Consider the following 16,073-nt stretch of genomic DNA (forward strand, 5'->3'; position numbering starts at 1 on the left):
ATGTCGCTTTCGCTTTGCTACCTGTTCTTTGATAAACCTCTGAGAATAAAGACAGAAACTGAAGTGTTCCAAATCTCCAGCGTGGCCCAGCCACCATGAGGTCCGTTTTTACAAATCAAATAATAAATACAGGCATCCAAATGAGCTACGACAGCAAATATTTTTGAAAATATTTTCCTCATGCATACACACAAGCATACATCTGACTGAGATTTATGAGCTTTCTAAACCCTCTTATCCACTATTAACAGTTACTCTTTACAGTGCAACAGCATGGCAGCAAATGGACAGCAGTGCTTTCATTAAAAAAAAAAAAAGGAATGGAAAATAAAAAATAAGAATATATACAACATTATGGAAAAGCAGTTGTTTCATCTTTTGGTCCTGCATCCATCATAGACAAAACTGCTTTTGGAAAATGCTTCCTCATATCAACAACAGTAGTTTCCACAAGACTGTGAAGGGCTGTGAGGGGACAGAAGGGGAACACGTGTTAACTTTGTCACTTTCCTCTTTGTTTCTCATCTTTGATACAGTTGGCCTGAACCTGTAGAGCAGGGGTGTCAAACTCATTTTCTCTAAGGGCCACATCAGCATAATGGCTTCCCTCAAAGGGCCAGGTGTAACTGTCATACATAATAAATGTAAACAAATATAATGTCAAATAAAGGTAACTACTCCGTAAACATATTGCTAAATAACTTTCTGTATTTATTACTTATTCAAGTTACAAATATGATGCATTACAGATGCAACCCGGTCCGCGACGGTGATGGCGTCACTTTGCGGGTAACGCAATCGCCTTGCATTGTGGGAAATGTAGTTTATGGTCAATGCACGCCTCAAAGCAGCATAGACGTATTTTAACACAGATTTTTAAGACCAATTAATCACTCGTGGGCCACATAAAATGACGTGGCGGCCACATCTGGGCCCCGGGCCTTGAGTTTGACACATGTGCTGTAGAGTGACAGAAACCTAAACTGAAAACAGAAAGTAACTATGGCAACAAAAAAGAGAAATATCAAGGCATATAGAGTGACATGGACCATTAGTAAGTCACTCAAGGCTAATGAAATCCCTAGCACTACTCAAATCAGATCAAGTACTGCAAAAGAAGTAAAAATCCCAATTAAAAAAATAACATCAAAATGACCGCATGGGTGTAAAGTCACATGCTTGAAAGTCAACAAACAACAACGTGTTCCGTATCACAACTGCAGGGTTGAAGCCACAGATCATTTCTTATGACCCACATTAACCAAATGAGAACGAAACACTACTTGTTTTCTTGATCAGCCTGGACATACTGCTGCTTATTTACCAATGTTTTCCAGCCATGTTGCGCTGCTCTCATTTTTTATACGTTCATACCCCAGCTACATAATAATATATAATTAATATATATACACATATAAATCTGGTGGCAACTGTACCCCTTGTAAACCAACTTTACAAGTTGGAAATGGACTCCCGACTATTTTCAAATAGGCACAGAAAATCCAAAACAATAAGATGAATCGGCGTCTCTTACCTTGTTACAATTGAGAACCTTCCGAGCCTCCGTGTGAGTAGCCCCCTTTAGATTTCATCTGGGCCTGAACGAGGTCCACCTGCACGCCACGGCACGGCAGAAGTGTTAGTTTAATGGGAGAACATTCGCGCCGTTGGTTAAATATTTTCAAGACGGGACCAAAAATGAAACTTACTGATGCCAATCCTATGCCCATGTCTCCGGAACCTACATGTGTCGTGTGAACAAAATTTGTTGGTTCTCCGATCATGGAGCGATCGATTCGTCGCCGTCGTTTCTGAAAATGAGTGGTCATCGACATGAGCTCATTGGAGGAGGGGGGGGGGGGGGGCTAAACTGAGACAAAGTTCAGTGTTCCTCTTAAATTATCTTATCTGTTAACTGGTGGCCCATCCACTTCCATACAGAATATGTATTCAAAAAGGGAACTGTTTTTTCATGAAAAATTGTCTAAGAATAAATAAATAAATAAATATATTCACATCTTGGACCAACCTAATGTATTCATCTTTACATATCAGCAAAATGAGGTTAATGTGTGCAGACCTTCCATCAGATCAGATTATCTCACATAACACAAGAAGAGATTATCTAAAATAGTTGGGCTGAGTCATAAGGACCAATCAAGTTGCACTACAGACTGACAACACTCACTCAGTCATTCTTGTCCCCTCTATTTATACAATGCTTTCTTGTTGTGTTGTGGGCCCTTAGCGTCAGAATGTAGTTGTGACTAAACCGATATCAATCTGTAGTGTGAGTTGACTGGTCCACATGAGTCTCTTTACTTGTGTCCTGGAGAATAACATGACTTTGTGTCGAAATGTTGCTAATCAAAACAATTTTCAAACCCAAAGTTTATAGAACCATGTGTGCAGCATTGAAACAAAGTGCGAGAATCAGTTTGTGTCTCCCACATTGATTCAAATTAATTTCAAACTCACCGGTTGTGGCTGCTCTGCAATGCAGCAGCTGAAACAAACCCAGAACTCAGTCATTCTGAGGCCGACGAAGAAGCCGCAGCAGTTTCCTCTCTCAGTCCAGACGTCTGGTTGCGTGCGTCTTCCTGTTCAGCGTTATCAGAGCCCCAAAACACACGCAGGAAACTGATGACAGACGCACGCCACTGGTTCCTCTGGGGGGTAAACGCTGCACTGGAACTGCACTGCAGAACAACGCACTCCAAGTCAAAATGTGGAAGTTGTGGCTGGAAGGACAACAAAATCTTAATTAAACACTGACTGTTGTCAGCCGTTACGGTCGCGGTCAGTAACCATCTGCTCTTTTGTAGACATATACATTGTGTAAGATGCATACATCATCATCATCATGTGACTGATTTCAGTCTCAAGACCCACTTTAAAGTCAAGGAAGTGTGTGTGTATTTGATAATGTATAATGTGGGACTTGTTTTCCTAACCAGTGATGAGCCAAAGTTTCACTTGTTAGCATGCAGTCCATAATAAAACACTGCAAGGCTTCACTTTTAATGAGTAACTCCGCCCAAGTTCCCAAGAAACTTATTGTTCTTATAATATAACAGGATAGGAATGGCATTGATTACACAGTTTCACACCCTGATCAAGGGGAGACTCCAGGTGATGATGCAGTTATATGACTCATATGAAGCTGTGAGTACATGACACAGCAAGTGTGGCAAGACATTTTGAGTGTATAATTTCAGGGAATATGACATTGGCAGCAGCAGAAGGGGGTAAAAGAAAGATTGTTGATGGAGGTGACAGGGAGATCAAATGCACTGCCAAATGCAAAGTGCTCGCTGACAAAGTAGAAAGTCTGGCTGTGGAGCTGACGGCGCATACAGCTGAGTTGACACAGAAGCGGCCACTTTGCATCCAGGTGAATTAAGTTACCAGGTGGCAGAGAAACAGCAGAGGCGCTTCGTGTCGATCCTAGCGACTGTTGAAATCTTGAAAGAATATAGGACTCTAAACTCGGATTAAACGACGGTAATCGGTATTTACAAACAAGTGACGTTATGTAACTTAACACCGCTGCGGCAAACGCTGCCGTCCTCCTCACACAGGGCGCCTGACCCGAAATCACAGCTGGATGCACATCGGCGTAGCTGCGGGAAACGCCCAGGTGTTTAAGACGTGATTTACGATGAATGACTTTATAATAAAACGCCACCGATGTAGCATTAACAGTGTCGGCTGTTAGCAGAGTTAGCTCTCATGCTAACGTTCACTAGCGCGCTACTGGGAGCAGCTCGTTGTTTTTTCACTGACAGCTAACAAACCAGGCTAACCAAGCCCTATTTCCGAAAGCCCGACTGAAATGCTCATCAAAAACTGAATGTAAAACAAACAAACAAGCCCGGTTTTTGTTTAACAGCGACACAATAAACACATTTCAGATATTTATTGAACATTCAAGTAAACGAACTCACCAGATTGTGGCCGGTTTGTCTGAGAAGAAAAAAAACGTACGACCGATTGAGAGCTAAAGGATGTCAAAAAAACCCGGAACTACGCTGGCTGATTACGTCAGTTGGCTTCCGGTTCCACAGCGTGATAACTTCCGTATGGACCCACGTTTTTTTTTTAGCAAGCAGGATACAGCTATTCTCAGTTACAAAGTGCTTTAAAAAAGAAACAAGATGAGACCATTAACCGACGAAGAGACAAAAACGATGTTTGAGAAGCTATCGAAATAGTGAGTGAGCTGGTGTACATTTTTGTTTTTAGACTGAGACAGAAATTGTTACGAAAATGATTAGCATGCTTGTATGTTAGCGTGTGTGTGAACCTTGTCTTCTCTCCACAACAGCATAGGTGAAAACATAAAACTACTTGTGGACAGACCTGACGGAACCTACTGTTTCAGACTGCACAATGACCGTGTGTACTACATGAGGTAAATTATATTGAATAAAATGTATTTATATATGTGTAGTTTGTCCTTACTCTTATTGAAACTGTTCACATGTCATCGTTTTCCCGTTTTTGCACAGTGAGAAAATTCTTAAGTTGGCCACAAACATCTCTCGTGACAAGCTCGTGTCGGTGGGAACGTGTTTTGGAAAGTTTACAAAGACTAACAAGTTCCGCCTGCACATCACAGCTCTGGATTTTCTGGCACCTTATGCAAAGGTGAGTCTGTGATTTTTATTTTTTTTTATCAAACTTTGCTCCCATTATTTGGAAACCATTTTACATTTGGAGGCAAAAGAAAAACATGACAGCTGCACCACTTCATAATTTGCTACACATGTTTTGATGGTATGATGGTAGTTATAATTAAATAAAAACCCAAATTAAGTGTCCTTCAGTTTCCTGGTGCCCACAGATGTTTTGTCAAGCAATGGAACAGAACTTGCTGCTGATGACTGATTAATAATTTCAGCTGCTCTCCATCTGTGTATCCTGTTATTTTTCCAATGGGGCAGATACATTATTGTGATGCCACCGATGTTCCTATTGAAGTGTTTTCATGTAGATGCTCAACTGCTTGTCAATGGAAAAGTCTAACCAGCCGATTGCATAGCAGCAACAAACATGCATGCAGACAAAATTACCTGCTGAAGTTTAAACAGACTGACTTTGGTGTGATGTTCACCATTGGCACTTGTGCAAACATAATCATAAACGTATGAATAATTTGAAACTGCTGGTTATGTCAGTTTAAGGTGTGGGTGAAGCCTGGAACAGAACAGTCTTTTCTCTATGGGAACCATGTGCTGAAATCTGGGCTTGGGAGAATCACTGAGAACACTGACCAGTACCAGGGAGTTGTTGTCTACTCCATGGCGGACGTGCCTCTGGTGAGTCCTGTAATTTCAATATTGTGTGGCTCACATGCTTGGATATAGCACTTAAGTCCTCCTCGCTGAGGCCACAGGTTCTGTAACATTTGCACAAATGGGTGGCCAACACCCTTCCACATAAGCACATACTCTGCCTTTGTTAGAAGTTATTTATTTCAATAATCTCGTCCCTGAATTGATGAAACCCATTTTGATTCCACTGCTGCACGTCTAAACCAGTTTTGCCTTTTCTCAGGGTTTTGGAGTTGCAGCCAAAACTACACAGGAGTGCCGGCGAGTGGACCCCCTGTCCATTGTAGTCTTCCACCAGGCTGATGTAGGAGAGTTCATTAGGAATGAAGACACACTAACATAAAGATGCATCAACAACTGGACGATCAGATCTCTCTGTTTTATTTCCAACTTTCAAAATAACCAAGTAATTCATATTTACAACCAGATGAGGAGCTTTTCACATTTGAATCGCTGTATTAAAAGTCTGGTTTCATTGGCCCCTCGTGCTTTGAATTCAAGCGAGGGAAAACCTATACATGACAGGATACTGCTAGTACACCATCTTAAGCAAGACCACAAGACCACCCTGATTTTGAGTGAATTTATCAAAAGGATAAATGCTTTTGTTTTGTCTTTAAATGCCAAATAAACTCATGTCTTTATAATTATTTTAGTCTTTGTGAGCTTGCCTCTAAAAACAGGGTTGCAGTGGAAATGCATGTATCAGAAACATGATACCGTTACAAACTGAACTCCTCTTAAACCAAATCCTCAGTCTATTTAATGAGGTAATTTCAACTTAACTATACAGACAACACAGTAAAAGTAAAACAACTGAAAAATAAGATTCCACGTATGTCCTACACCCGCTTTGCCTTCTTCAGCGTTCTCCATCTGTCCTTCAGGTTGACATTTGTTCGACCATTAAAGCTGTAATATCCCTTGATCCTACTCCAGTTCCCCTCTCCAAATTTTCTGACGCCTTCTATCAACATCTCCGTCTCCTGGTCGCTCCACATCTGCAACACAACAGAAAATGATGTGGTTTCCCATGTTATTTTGCTGCCGTGACACCGAAGTCCAACACAAGTATACAGTACATGCTCTTATAATTAAGTAACCAAGCAGACAATTTGAACACAAAGGTTAATTAAGTCCATTCACTCTTATGCAGATTGTGCACAATGCTAGATTTGATGTCTTTCTGCCAGAAATACAAAATATTGGCATGTTTGCTTACCTTCCTGCCTGCATTTGAAAAGGTGCTGTCATGTGATCCTTTGGGGAAAAGCAAAATATATTACTACATGAGGTTAAAAAAGAATAATTTGAAGCAGTTATGTGAGGGGGGGGGGTACCGTTCTTCTTTATGGAGGCGACCGTTGACTCGCCTTCGCTCCACGTTTCCTTACTTTCCTTTGCATTATTGAAAAGCTGTTTCCTAAAAAAAAAAAAATTCTTGTCAGTGATGAGCAAATATGACCGCGATACAAATACTTAAATCACAACAGTTTTTTACAGTGTACTAGGAATCATTTACATCCTGTGAGTCAAGCTATTAGTTAAAATAATATCCTGGTTTTAACTTGACTACCATTTTGAATGAGTGGAGTCTTTGTCTCGAGTGGATTCCTTGTGTGGTGTGGAGCTCGTCTGAGGGATGGGGTCACGAATTGCACCGTGAGTGCCCTCCAATGACGAGTCAAAGTTAAACACGTCATCTGGATTGCTGCATACATGAAAATGGACAACTGTTATCAATCTTCAAATCTTAAACCAACATAATGAATAAAACATTTATTTGGACTTACTCGCTGAGAGGATTGCTGGGCTGTTTCTGTTCTGGGGTTTTGATGTGGGAAGAGGAGTCCTGTGGGTTTTCCTTGCTATCTGATGAAGTGACTACACCATGCGACTTGGAGGAGTTGCTGTATAATGAGAGTTGAGTCATCATTTCTGCTAAAATTACAACCTTCTCTGAAAGAAGTCAAATTCAATAGCCATGCTTTCAAAGGTAATAGTCAATGTATTGATGTTATGATCAAAAGAGAACAATCTACTGTTAATGAAGTCAAATAAACTGACACGCGACTAGTGATCCCAGTTTACCTACATAGTTTTGACAACAAACATTGCTTGTGCATGTGTTCTCATTGACATGGCTCAACATTACACAAGGATAATAAACTGTACAACGAGGTGAAAGTATACATTATGATTTACCCTTCGAGTGAACTGTGGTCATTGTGATTCCTCACACAAACTTGCTTGTTTGCTGTAGGAAGATCCTCCTCACTGTTTGTTGAGGACTCCAAACTAGGTGTGGCTCTGGAAATAGACATTATAAAACCTATCAATCAATATAAAAACAAACAATAAAAAACAACCATGTGACTTGTTAAACCTTAAAACAACAGCACACAGTTATATTAATGGTTCAGTGACTTGTAACAGTGAGAGTGGTGCTCAATCCCACTCTGAATCACACTGTATAGGTTTGAGATAAATTGTTTGCTAGAGATGCAAATGGTCAGAATCAGTGCCAGTTGAAAAATAATTCAGCAGGGTTTCCCCCAGTGTATTATAAGCATGGTGGGCTTATAATACATCATTATTACTGTTACATTGTTCTTGTCAATAAAGATGTTATATTTAGGGATGCACCGATAATTTCGCGGTCGAAACACAGCGAGTAAACTGTGGAACAGCACCTATTAAACGCTAGAAAGTCTCTCCTCGACATTCACTTCATACCAGAGAACATTCTCTCTCTTTGAGCAGGTAACTAAAGATATCAGCTCATCTGATGCATCTGTTATTCCCTTAATTACAGCGCTAAAGTGTCTTCTACATATCGAAACCACGGAGTAAAAACGATGAAAAGTGCGTTCTGCTCTTCAGAGTCTGTCACCACGTTTTACTCAGATCTACTCGGATCACCTGCACTTTATCGCTACTGTACTCCATCCTCGTCATAAAGATCATTATTCTTATGTGGGGATAAAACAAGTAGAAAAATGATCCAGGCTGCTTTGGAAGAGACCACTTGGAGACGCAGTGCTTTATTTTACTTTCAAATGTGACCATTGCATGGCTTGTTTTAAGATTCACTGGCTGATAACTTAATTATTATTTAAGTGAAAACAAAAAGATATTATTTATTTAATTTCAAGAGTGTGTCTTTTTGTAAGACTTTATAGGTGGTGTAAAAGTATTGTTAATAAATGTCTTACAATAACACATAATAGTCATAATTTCCTGCTAACTTTGAATTATTTTTTACAAAAATGCCGTGGGCTGCCCGAGGGATCCTACCACTGGGCTTAGCAGCTTTTCTGGGGGAAACCCTGATTTAGATATATAAAATCTACTTTTATTCCAACATGTTTGCTGAAGGTTACATAGTTTTATCATTTACCTGCGGCAACGTTGCTTCACTCGTCTTTGGAGTTTTCGTGAGGGTTTGGGAATCTCATTGTCTGTTAGTGGGCTCTGCGGGACTTGGTTATTTGATACAGTCGGTGACTTGGGTGACTGAGGTGACTGTGGTGACTTGGGTGACTGTGGTGACTTGGGTGACTGAGGCGAATGTGGTGACTTCGGTGATTGAGGCGACTGTGGTGACTCTTCTTCCACTTCATTCTCTTGCTCCAGAGAAGCTGTTGTGCACTGTGAGTTCACCAGGCTGTCTGGCTCAACCACCAGTTCTGCCACAGTGAAACGTCGCCTGTTCCTCAGAACTGCAGGTGACTCAGAGAATGAACCTGCCTGTGTGTGAGGAGCAGCGTCTGTCTGTGCTGGTTGCTCGGCTGGGGACGCCTCCATCGGGCTCGCCGAGCCTCTCTGAAACAACGTGTTCTGCTCCGAGTCCTCACCGATGTCTCCATTAGGACTAGGTGATAAGCGTAGGGAAATGTCTTCTCTTGTCTGCTCCTCTCTCTCCAACTCTTCCTCCAGCTGAGCAAATGTGCTTGCATCTGATTTTACACTCAGAACATTGAAGGCTGATTCAAGTCGAATTCTCTGGATAATTTTATGTTTGCTGAAAGAAATGACAGACGCAGAAAAAGAGCTTGAACAGAGTTATTGCTTGCTCTATAATTTTTTCCCTAACAACAGTAGGCAGGCAATTTGATGATTGGTTATTTAATGATGTGACATCACAGTGATGCCTTGTTCAGAACTTCAAACATATTTCTGCCAGATTTTCAAACAAAAGTGGCCTTTTTACTATTGACAGATATTGACTATTGATACTCATTGTATCCCTGCGACGGACAGACTTGAGTCAATTTGATATTAGACCAAGTCTGCTTTAGCAAATTTGGATTATAACAATAACATAGCGCATCTTCAAAAAAAGAAAAAAAAAAGAAGTTAAACGAGTGAGAGAAGAGAGAGAGAGAGAGAGAGAGAGAGAGAGAGAGAGAGAGAGAGAGAGAGAGAGAGAGAGAGAGAGAGAGAGAGAGAGAGAGAGAATGCCTACCAGGGTAAAAACAGGGAAGTGTCTGTTTGTAATCTAGAGGATGGGCCAGGTTCTTCTTGCTCATCAGGTCCAGCTGCTTTGTCATTCTCTCTCCGAAGTCTCTCATCAATTAGTTTTTCTGCAGCCTAGTAGACATTAACAAATTAAAATTAGTACAAAAACATGAATTAAACCAATAAATCTGTGTAAATGTTATATCTGTGGATTAGTTGAAAAATGTTTACAGACAATGTTACAACAAACTAAATTAATAAAAAATCACCTAACCCTAATCTTATTAGCTTTAAAATACCATTCAAGCTCAATCACAACAATGATCTATCTATCGAACACGTAACACACCGTGTACAGAAAAGGAAATCCAAACGGGCAGAGCCTCTGGCAAAAGGACAGCATCTCTTTCTTGAACTGGGGGAAGTTGATCTGTTTGATGACTTCATGTGTTTTACTCCTCTGATTGATGAGACACATGAATATAGCTTTCTGGGACACAAAGAAAGAGAGAGTCATTTCTGTGACATGTAGCAAGCACACAAACAAATTAAAAAATAAGACAATCTCCATCCCCAGCTCTTCTATCTCCTAAGGTTTACATCTGTATTGCCAACAAAATCAAAATGTTATTTTCCATGTGCCTTAACCTACATCCCCAGAAAATGTTATTCAAATACATTATTTACTTTAAAGTTGCTCAAAGCCAGATGGGTTTTGATTGATGTGCATTCTGTTGTAAACTGGAAGCAGCTTCACTATTTGCAGTGTCAGAATCTACAAACAAGGTCTTCAACAAAACCTTTATAGAATATTTAGACAGAACTATCTACCCAGAAGAGAACTAGATGCCTGTTACACCCCCAAAAAATAAAAGCTGCTTTGCTGCAGTTATATGCATCCCCATTAAAAAAAGGCCACTATAGTTTTGTTTCTCTAGACACAAAATGAACAACTGACCCCTCATTATCTGATGATTATAAGTTGAGCCAACATCATACCTGTTGTGTCATGATAAATACTATTAAAGATAAATGATGTCACCAAACTCACCTTGCCAACCATTGGTTTGGGAAAGTGTTTGATCAGCATTTTCTTTGCTTTGTCAAATTTGTTGTTCTGAAGGAAAATCACCACGAGCTAAAGGTAAAAAACCAAACAAAAAACAATGAGTTAAGTCAAATCTCTGTCTCCATGAACAAAAACATAACTTTTGGAAAATAAAAATGTTTACCATCTCTCTAATTGAACTGCATGCATTCTCAAAATCCTGCGGTGGGACACTGTAGTCCTGCCTGATGCCTTCCAGCAACATTAAGGCTGTCTCCAGAGGAGTTGTCGACTGGTCAGACACAGATGACACATCTGTAGACAAAGTAGAGCTCATTGAACCATAACTTAAAAGATACAGTGTGTTAGCTGAACTAATGATTTAGAGAAAGTATATCTCTGTGTGATTTGAGTACTATACTGGTGGGAATCACAGGGTACCTCACGATAAGCTACGATACATGATCCATTATACCAATAATATCACAATACACCCATTCTGTGATAATCAATATATCATGATATCTGTTTAACTGAAGAAAACAAAACAGAGTGAAACTGGCAGGGATAGTTTACTCTAAAGCGCCTTCATTTATTAATTAAAATATCAATATCTGTCTTAGCGTATCGATTATCATATTGCAAGAGGAAGGATGACAATATATCACCAAATTCCTATTTTGACCTACCCCTGGTACAAAAGAGATTGGAAAAAAGTTACTGAGATTATATGCCAATGGTAACACATTAGTATGGCACTCACCAAATTGTTCACCCTCATATATGCAGGAGAGGAAGCGCAGTACTTGAATCTTTGGCATGGTAGGAGGGCACGACAACGCATGGTCCAGGACCCCTGTAACAAGACAAGAAAAAAAACATAAGTAGCATATCTGTAAAGAAATTAAGCATACACACTCAGAGTTAATTTCAATCAATGTATTTGTTGACAATATGAGAAGAGTATACGAAGCAACAGTACACACACACTAGGGCTGCACAATACATCCATTAATTATTTGCAAAAACTGTGATAGAAGCTGTAGCTGTAGTTTTCGCACACAGAGACATAATAATATTTATTTTATTCAACAACCAAGGTAGTAAGGTATAAGGATAGTTGGCACAAAATTAAGTTTGGTGTTTTCAAAGACACTGTATCAATTACCAATACCCAATTCATAAAAACAACTACACTACAAGTGTATTTATTTCCCAAAATGTGGCATTTCTGGTATGTTTCCTCCTTATATAGTGCAGACCAAATACAGTGCACAGTACACAGTACAGACAGTATTACAAATACAGTGCACAGACAGTATTTTAAAGTGTTAGCTACACATGGTTGTCGCTTTCCTGTGTGTTATGATCTGTAATCACAGCAGCGGTTACAATGAAAGTGCGTCATATAAGTCACCTCCACCATTAACGTGCACGATAAAATGTGAATTAATGCATAAAAACATTATTTTAACGGACTGCCTGGCAACTAAATAACTCGGTCAGTTATTATTTAAAGCTAACGCCTGTTAATTTCAACAGCAAGTGACAATAAGAACATTTTCTTTCACCGTTTAAAGACATTGAAGCAGAGAACAACACACACACACACACACACACACCAAAACAGTCCAGAAGCCAAAGTCCCATAAGCTAACAAACAAAGCTGTAGCAACGAGCGAACGTGTGGCAGTTAACTTACCGTCGAGTACATTTTTGATACTGCAGAAGTCTCCATACCGCTCCTTCTGCAGCGACTCTAGCGCTAGAAACGCATAATAATCCACTATCCAGCGGTTAACGATAGTTTGAACAGCAGTTAGATGACACTCTGCTCTGTGGACTGTAGTTTCCATTGCCGCCATATTCACACCGTGTCAGCGGAAGCGGGAGAGGAGGGAGGGAGCTGAAGGGTTTTGGTGTTCTGAGCTGAGGCGCGCTTTTTTGCCTCCTGAGTGTTGTCTTCCAGAGAGAACTGAAAGCACAGCGATGTTGCGCCACACAAACACAACAGTAAATGATTTGTGTTGTCAGTATTTGTCAGTATGTGTATTGTGAAATTGGAAGGACGCGGGATACGATCAGCAGCAATGGAAACACGGATGCCGCTGCCTGCAAGTCTTCGCACAGGGAATAAATCTGCCCAGCGCAACTGGTGTTTTTCAAATAACTTGCAGATTCTACCAGAACAAAATATTATACTGCCACTTACTGGACATATTGTGGATAGCACTGTTTTTGAAGATTTCTTATTTGTGTGCAGTGCCCCTAGGACAGGGGTCTGCAACCGTTAGAATGAAAAGAGCCATTTTTGTCCCCTCTTCACCCAAATCAAACTAATCTGGAGCCGCAAAACCTATTTGATCCTAAAAATGAAGATAAAATCACATGTAAAGTTTTTTTTGTTGTTTTTTTTACACATATATACTCTATTTAAAGAACCACAGTCTGTCGCAAGATACCCAACCTTTAAAGTGTAGAAAAACGACGAATAAAACTATTTTTTATAGTATTTTATTAGCTTTTGGGGGAGGTTTTTTCAACTGGATGTGATGGATAAAACATGAAAACTTTTTTATTTACTTCATCTTGACAATAAAGTGTGAAAAACATGAATTGTTTTTTTCTTCAACGCTAGAAGGAGCCGCTACAGAGAGGCTGAAGAGCCACATGAGGCTCTAGAGCCGCAGGTTGCAGACCCCTGCCCTAGGAAGTATGTATTCCTATAATGGGAGGAGCTGAAGAAGATTTTTCAGTTATGGTCATGCATGATAAGGAAGGTAAAGGCTAACATAATACAAACACTGTGCAACCTAATGCGGAGTTTGAAGAAAGTCAGCTCACTGTCAAAGTGCATCAGGGCAAATGGATCATTTTCTGAATTTCAAAAATTCATTAAAATTATTCCTTAAGAGGGTTCCAAATATTTTCAAGGAATACTTGTTCAGGGCAATGTCGACTATTATGATGGTAAATTTGAATTGATTGCTGCAATTTATCAGAGGTCCTCCATTGGAAGAAAAAAGTTGTCCCAAATGTTCCCCATTATGTGCTTCAAACGATGAAGGGGGCACACAATCCCACACCGTTTCCTCCAGTTCCCCAATTTTAGGTCATTGTTACTACATCTTGATATCACAATTTCAAGTAATTGGATAAAGCGGTAGATAATGGATGGATGGATGGATGGAAATTACCCCCCAAAATAGATTGGCAGCATGTTGTATCAATGCGAAACCCACAACCATATCAGAAACAAAGCACAATAGAAAAGGACATTGACTCACAATTTGAAGCTTTATTCAAGTTTATTATGCAAAAGAATGACATCAAAAGAAGACATAAGATTATGACATTAATTAAAAAAGCTTGAATTAAAACATTCCATTTATATACTGTTTATATTAACCTCTATAGATTGTTTATAAAGCTGAAGGGCTTTTTGTTCTTGAAGAAACGCTCTATGAAATTAAACTTTTTCTCAACTTTTCAAGGCAAAGTTTATGTGTAATCTGTGATTTAACACCCAGCCTGTTCAGGAACACTCCTAAACATCACAAGACCACCAACATTTTCTGCACAATCTGTAACTAATATGACAAAAGCCTTTGACAGAATCGTGTTTTGCACCGTGTACATTTTTCTCTCCAGGTTGATTGTTGTTTTTCTTGGTCATACTGATGAGTGGAGAAAGACTCTGAATACATTTAGTGGTATTTACTATTCAGAAACGACCATTCATTAATGCTGCTGAATCTAAATGTCCTGTAACGGAATCCCCATTTTAATATTTAAGATTGTTCTTCACAGTTTGGATCATAATACAGAACCATCCTTTTGTGAAGTAGTTGTACACAACTAAGCTTGATGGAAGTATTTGTTGTGCTGCTTTTCCTACAAATACAAGTGAAATATCAGCACCGTTACCTCAGACTTCAGATGTTGACTGTTTGGATCAGGCCTCTGACTGGCTCTAAATGTAATGTTATCATTAATACCTGCAACTATTATTTTATAACAGATGTAGCCTGTTTAGCAAGATATTGGTGCAAAAACACAACAGTATGCATTTGTTCTGATTTATGAGAAGCCTTGCAGTATAATACAATTGGTCTTATGCCTATGCTTTTTATCTTTATGTTTGACTACTCATACATTACACAAAGTACACTAAGCATGTTAGGGGGGTTGGACTTGCTAAATGAACCAGACAGTAAGTACATTACTAGAAGAGGAAATTCATATTCTCAAATTAAACAATATAATAGTTACTGAAGTCATGGAGTTTCTTACAGAATAAAAGGAAAAAAATAATATAAAAGACCAACATGATTAAAAACCCATGACATCGACTAGCTTTCAGTGATGTGTCCCTTAGTCACTTACTAGAGAAGTTTTACATTCTAATGACAGCATCATTGCCATAGAGCGTCAGATATCATTATTTAGTGTAAACAGCAGAGAATCTCTTCTCCCGACGACCACAGGCGAGAACACACAGTAGTATATTGTCCAGCACACCGTAAAAATGAAACATCGACAATGTCAAGAGGTCGGCTTTAAATGTAATACTCCTCATTCAAAAAGCCACATTCACACACAGTGCAAACAGGTCCCTGACAAACGCAGAGGGAAAGAAAAACACTTTCAGAAATATGGCAAGAACGACGATGATCTAATAAATTCACTTATCCAAATGATTTTGAAGGCTTGAATGAGTGTTCTCGTAACACTGGGGAAGTATGTGCTACTGTCCTGAAAGGCCTCGCAAGCATCTGCTGGGTGCCCATAGACTTTGTTTAGTGCTAACGTCTGTATAATTACCCTGGTGCTGCAGCCTCATTCAGCAAAGCAGTCCCTTTATAATTCTACAGGCCAGCTGCACAATGGAGCTTGGCTCTGTACACACAGAATGAGCTCATGACGATGCCCAGAGGAGGTTTTTACGTGTATTATAAAATCTCTTTTTCAAAAAATGTTGCACCTCTCAGTGACCAAGGAACATACAAAGCCACAGTGCCTGTGATTTGGCTCGCTCTTGGGAGGTTTGTAAGGTTGTTTTTTTCGGGGTTTAAATGCTATGGAGTGTAATCAGATTGTTGTTGCATATGGATTCCTACTATACAAAGAAGTAGCCTTCAGTTTTCACATAAAGGAGAACTGTGGAGGAGTTGATTCGATTCGGTCTTCCTAGCAACCAAGTTGTTAAACCAGAATCATTTAGTTAT

General features: G+C 39.6%; 3 protein-coding genes across 5 annotated transcripts; 1 reads left to right on the forward strand and 2 right to left on the reverse strand.

The window, feature by feature from the left end:
* Window positions 1-380: 380 nt before the first annotated feature.
* LOC310936775 (CDC42 small effector protein 2-like) lies at window positions 381-2,553 on the reverse strand. The gene is made up of 4 exons (XM_083900917.1): window positions 2,479-2,553; window positions 1,710-1,811; window positions 1,535-1,613; window positions 381-465 (listed from the first exon to the last, which is right to left on the reverse strand). Exons 1-3 carry the CDS (start codon window positions 2,530-2,532, stop codon window positions 1,539-1,541), a joined length of 231 nt encoding a protein of 76 aa, XP_083757043.1. The 5' UTR covers window positions 2,533-2,553; the 3' UTR covers window positions 381-465; window positions 1,535-1,538.
* A 1,522-nt stretch (window positions 2,554-4,075) lies between these two features.
* On the forward strand, window positions 4,076-6,111 carry nip7 (NIP7 nucleolar pre-rRNA processing protein). 3 transcript variants are annotated; one of them, XM_083900921.1, is made up of 5 exons: window positions 4,076-4,213; window positions 4,328-4,414; window positions 4,512-4,650; window positions 5,181-5,330; window positions 5,570-6,111. In XM_083900921.1, the coding sequence occupies exons 1-5, from the start codon at window positions 4,158-4,160 to the stop codon at window positions 5,621-5,623; spliced, it is 486 nt and encodes a 161-aa protein (XP_083757047.1). In that variant the 5' UTR covers window positions 4,076-4,157; the 3' UTR covers window positions 5,624-6,111. The 3 variants fall into 3 exon arrangements, with proteins under 3 accessions (XP_083757047.1, XP_083757045.1, XP_083757046.1); XM_083900919.1 differs by having other exon boundaries at window positions 5,181-5,321; window positions 5,560-6,111; XM_083900920.1 differs by having other exon boundaries at window positions 5,187-5,321; window positions 5,560-6,111.
* A 67-nt stretch (window positions 6,112-6,178) lies between these two features.
* Window positions 6,179-12,710, reverse strand: terfa (telomeric repeat binding factor a; the record flags this gene model as incomplete). Its single annotated transcript, XM_083900544.1, has 13 exons — window positions 6,179-6,337; window positions 6,559-6,596; window positions 6,677-6,759; window positions 6,913-7,047; window positions 7,130-7,246; window positions 7,542-7,646; window positions 8,737-9,360; window positions 9,805-9,929; window positions 10,147-10,287; window positions 10,849-10,935; window positions 11,030-11,160; window positions 11,609-11,701; window positions 12,548-12,710. 13 exons carry the CDS (start codon window positions 12,708-12,710, stop codon window positions 6,179-6,181), a joined length of 2,001 nt encoding a protein of 666 aa, XP_083756670.1.
* Between the last annotated feature and the right edge of the window lie 3,363 nt (window positions 12,711-16,073).

This window comes from Microchirus variegatus (assembly GCF_963457635.1).
Source record: "Microchirus variegatus genome assembly, chromosome: 14".
In the NCBI taxonomy this organism is placed as follows: domain Eukaryota; kingdom Metazoa; phylum Chordata; class Actinopteri; order Pleuronectiformes; family Soleidae; genus Microchirus; species Microchirus variegatus.